Source organism: Onychomys torridus, chromosome 10 (assembly GCF_903995425.1).
Source record: "Onychomys torridus chromosome 10, mOncTor1.1, whole genome shotgun sequence".
NCBI classification, from domain to species: Eukaryota; Metazoa; Chordata; class Mammalia; order Rodentia; family Cricetidae; genus Onychomys; species Onychomys torridus.
The window spans coordinates 45270468-45274404 of NC_050452.1; the positions used below are offsets into that span (position 1 = coordinate 45270468).

The 3937-nt window shown below is 41.0% G+C and overlaps 1 protein-coding gene across 1 annotated transcript; it reads left to right on the forward strand.

Moving 5' to 3' along the window:
* Positions 1 to 336: 336 nt before the first annotated feature.
* On the forward strand, positions 337 to 2727 carry Tlr10 (toll like receptor 10). Its single transcript, XM_036200339.1, is given in 5 exon segments — positions 337 to 1390; positions 1393 to 1489; positions 1491 to 1572; positions 1574 to 2075; positions 2078 to 2727. Coding segments are annotated over 5 exon segments (2385 nt in total).
* The last annotated feature ends 1210 nt before the right edge of the window (positions 2728 to 3937 follow it).

A 3937-nucleotide genomic window follows, 5' to 3' on the forward strand; every position in this document is an offset into this window, starting at 1 on the left:
AGGCAGTTCCTAAAGTGAGCAAAGAGGTGCATCTCCCATCCCTGTGCTCTCTCTGGGGATCCCGCCCCACTTCAGTGTCAGGGTCAGGGCACATGCAGTAACTGGCTTCATGATCTATCAACCAAAGCTCTGAGATGAAGTAAAAGATTCAGCGTGTCCATCGATGACTGTAGTCAGATATTGGGATTTAAAAAATTAAAGTCTTCCAGTATTTAAACAACAAAAACAAAAACAAAAACAAAAAAACCTCCTATCCTTCCGTGCTGTTTTCTAGGAATTTAAACTCACATTCATCCTTCATATGAGAAAACAAGTGATAGACTTCTTGGAAATGCAATGAGACTCAGCAGCATCTATACACTTTATAACATCATTATGTCAACAGCAGCCTGGGCCCCAAGGCTGCCAGAAGACAGGGAATTGATTTCCAACTGCTCCAACATGGCTTTAAGGAAGATTCCCCCAGACTTGACTGCAGCCACAACCATACTGGATTTATCCTATAATCTCCTCTTTCAAATCCAGAGTTCTGATTTCTACTCTTTCTCCAAACTATGTTTTCTGATCCTATGCCATAACAGGATCCAACAGCTGGATACCAAGGTCTTTGACCTGAACAGGGAGTTAAGCTATTTAGACTTGTCTTACAATAGACTGAAGGTCATAATTTGGTCTTCCCTGGCAGATCTCAGACCTTTAGATCTTTCTTTTAATGACTTTGACATCCTGCCTACCTGTGAAGAGATTGGCAACATGCCACACCTGGAAACTCTAGGCTTGAGTGGAGCAAAGATACAAAAGTCAGATCTCCAGAAAATTGCTCAAATGAATCTCAGTGTAGTCCTGTTAGGACTGAGGACTTTTTCTCATTATGAAGAAGGCAGCCTGCCCATCCTAAACACAATAGCCCTTCACATCATCTTAACAATGAACACAAGCTTCTGGGCGCTTTTGTGTGATGGAATGAAAACTTCAAAAATAGTAGAAATGACAAATATGGATGGCAAGAATCGGTTTGTCAGGTATGAGACTCCACGGAATCTTATTATGGAGAATACCAAGGCATCGATGCTGGCATTTCATAAAGTTGACTTGCTCTGGGATGACCTTCTCCACATCTCCCAGTTCGTGTGGCTGACATCAGTGAAATACTTTCAGATTCAGGACATGACTCTTGGAGGGATGGCTAATCTAGATCACAATTCATTTGACTACTCAAATACTGTAATGAAAGCTATAACATGGGAGGGCATACATTTCAGAATCTTTTCTATTCCCCAGGACAGAATTTACTTGCTTTTCACCCAAATGGATATAGAAAACCTGACCATATCAGATGCACAAATGCCACATCTGATTTTCCCTAATCACCCCCAAAGTTTCCAACATTTACATTTGCCAATAACATCTTAACAGATGACCTGTTTAAGAACCCTAGTCAGCTGCCTTATTTGAAAACTCTCATTTTGAAGGGCAACAAACTGGAGACTGTCTTTGGTGAATCTGTTTGCCCACAGCACACCCTTGTTTCACTTGGGTCTAAGCCAGAACCTGCAACATGAAAATGAGGAGAAATTACCCATGGCCAGACACCTTGGCCTTCTTGAATTTGTCTTCCAATAAATTTGATGATTCTATTTTCAGGTGTTTGCCCAGAAGTGTTCAAACACTTGATCTCAACCGTAACAGAATACAAGCTGTCCCTAAAGAGACTATCCACCCGAGGTCTTTACGAGAGCTTAATATTGCATTTAATTTTCTCACTGACCTCCCTGGGTGCAATCATTTCACAAGACTCTCTCTTCTGAACATTGAAATGAATCTAATTCTCAGCCCATCTCTGGATTTTTTCTGGAGCTGCCAAGAGGTAAAGACTCTAAATGTGGGAGGAAATCCATTCCGGTGTACCTGTGAACTAAGAGACTTCATTTGGCTTGAAAAGCATTTGGAGGGCCTGATGGTTGGATGGCCAGATTCATACACCTGTGAATACCCTTTGAGTCTAACGGGGACTCCATTAAAAGATGTTTATCTTCCTGAATCATCTTGCAACACAACTTTGCTGATTGTCACCATTGACTGGTCCTGTTGGTTCTGGGGACGGCTGTAGTGTTCTGCTGGCTTGGCTTTGACCTGCCCTGGTACCTCAGGATGCTGGGCCAGTGGATACGGACACAGCATGGGGTTAGGAAGACAATGCAAGAAGAATCGAAGAGATGTGTGCAGTTCCACATGTTTATCTCACACTCTGCACACGATTCAGGCTGGGTGAAGAACAAACTGATCCCCCATCTGGAGACAGAAGATGTCTTGATTTGTCTCCCTGAGAGAAACTTCGACCCTGACAGGAGCATTGTTGAAAATATTACCAACTCTAAGTCCATCTTTGTGCTGTCTCCCAACTTCGTCCAGAGTGAGCGGCGTCATTGTGAATTCTATCTTGCTCATCACAGTCCCTCCCATGACAGTTACGATTACATCATCCCCATCTCACTGGAGCCCATCCCCTCTTACTGCATTCCTCCCAGGGTTCCTAAGCTGAAAGCTCTTTTGGAAAAGCAAGTATACTTAGAATGGCCCAGGGACATTTTCTGGGCAAACCTTCGAGCTGCTCTTAATGTTAACTTATCGGACTCCAGAGATAGGTGTGAACTACAGACATTCACAGAGCCAAATGATGAGTACCACGGTTCTACCATCTCTCTGGTGTGAACAGACTGCTTCTAAAAACCTACCACACCCAGGGAGATTGGGGACCACAATCACTGCTGGTAGATAACTGTATATAATCTTTAAGATGATAATTTTGTAGTATCTATTAAAATAAAATGGTTATTTCCTTTGTGTCTGTTCCTAGAATGGTTTCTTAGACTATCGCTGCCTGGGGGAACAGCCTCCAGCAGCACAGGGCTCAAAGGGAAATCCACAGAGTCAGTGAGTACTAGACTTTTCTATCTGAGAGGTTTAGGGAAAAAGACACTCTCTCTTGATGATTTTCTTCTTTATTGTCTATTTTCTGTGCTCTCTCTACTGTATTTTTTTCCCTGCAGGTTATATACCCCAACAAAATCTTTTAGGCAATATAAAAATGACAAGGTGGTTACATTCCATTTTTCAAGTGAATGATTACAGTGAATACAGGTGAAAACATGTTTTTCATGATTAAAAACAAAGTCACCCCAGTACCCACATACATTTACATCTAAGTAACTTGTTACAGATTAACAGAACATGAGCAAGCAGAGAGAATTTTTTTCTCAGCCAACTCTTTTGGCTCCTGGGATTCAACTGTTTTTCTTAATCATTAACTTGACCTGTGATCTATGATCTCCTTAGGTGAAACTCATAGGCCCTAGCTGTGTAACATTTCATTGTATTTATTTTTATTCATCAAAACTCTATATAAGCTAACATTATTATTATCAGCTTAGGGAGGAATCATCTTCATAATAATACACAAGTAAAATGCCCAGTAGAACAGGATGTTTCCATGAGATAAACACACTACATTACAGGCCATGGGGATCTCCCCACACCCCTACATACCATACCAGATACCAGAGAAAGATGGCAGCAGCAAACATGTAAAGGCACAGCAGAAGCAAAGGTCATTCCAGGACTATGATCTCTGGGACTTCCCTATCTGAGATTCACCCACTCCTCTGACATGGCCATTGACATTAGACTGTGTCATCAGAAATAGATGCTCAAGTTTGCAAAGGTTTATGTAAACAGATTCCCAGCCTTGTTCATAATCATGAATTTTTAAAAAATCCCAAATATCCACAGAACAAGGATTAATGCAATACCTTACAATATACCCATGTAACAATGATTCATAGCTGTTAAAAAGAATGACATGGAGACACATATTATATTAATATATTAGTTTATACATTGAAATCAAAGACAAAAAGACTATATTAGCATACTATAG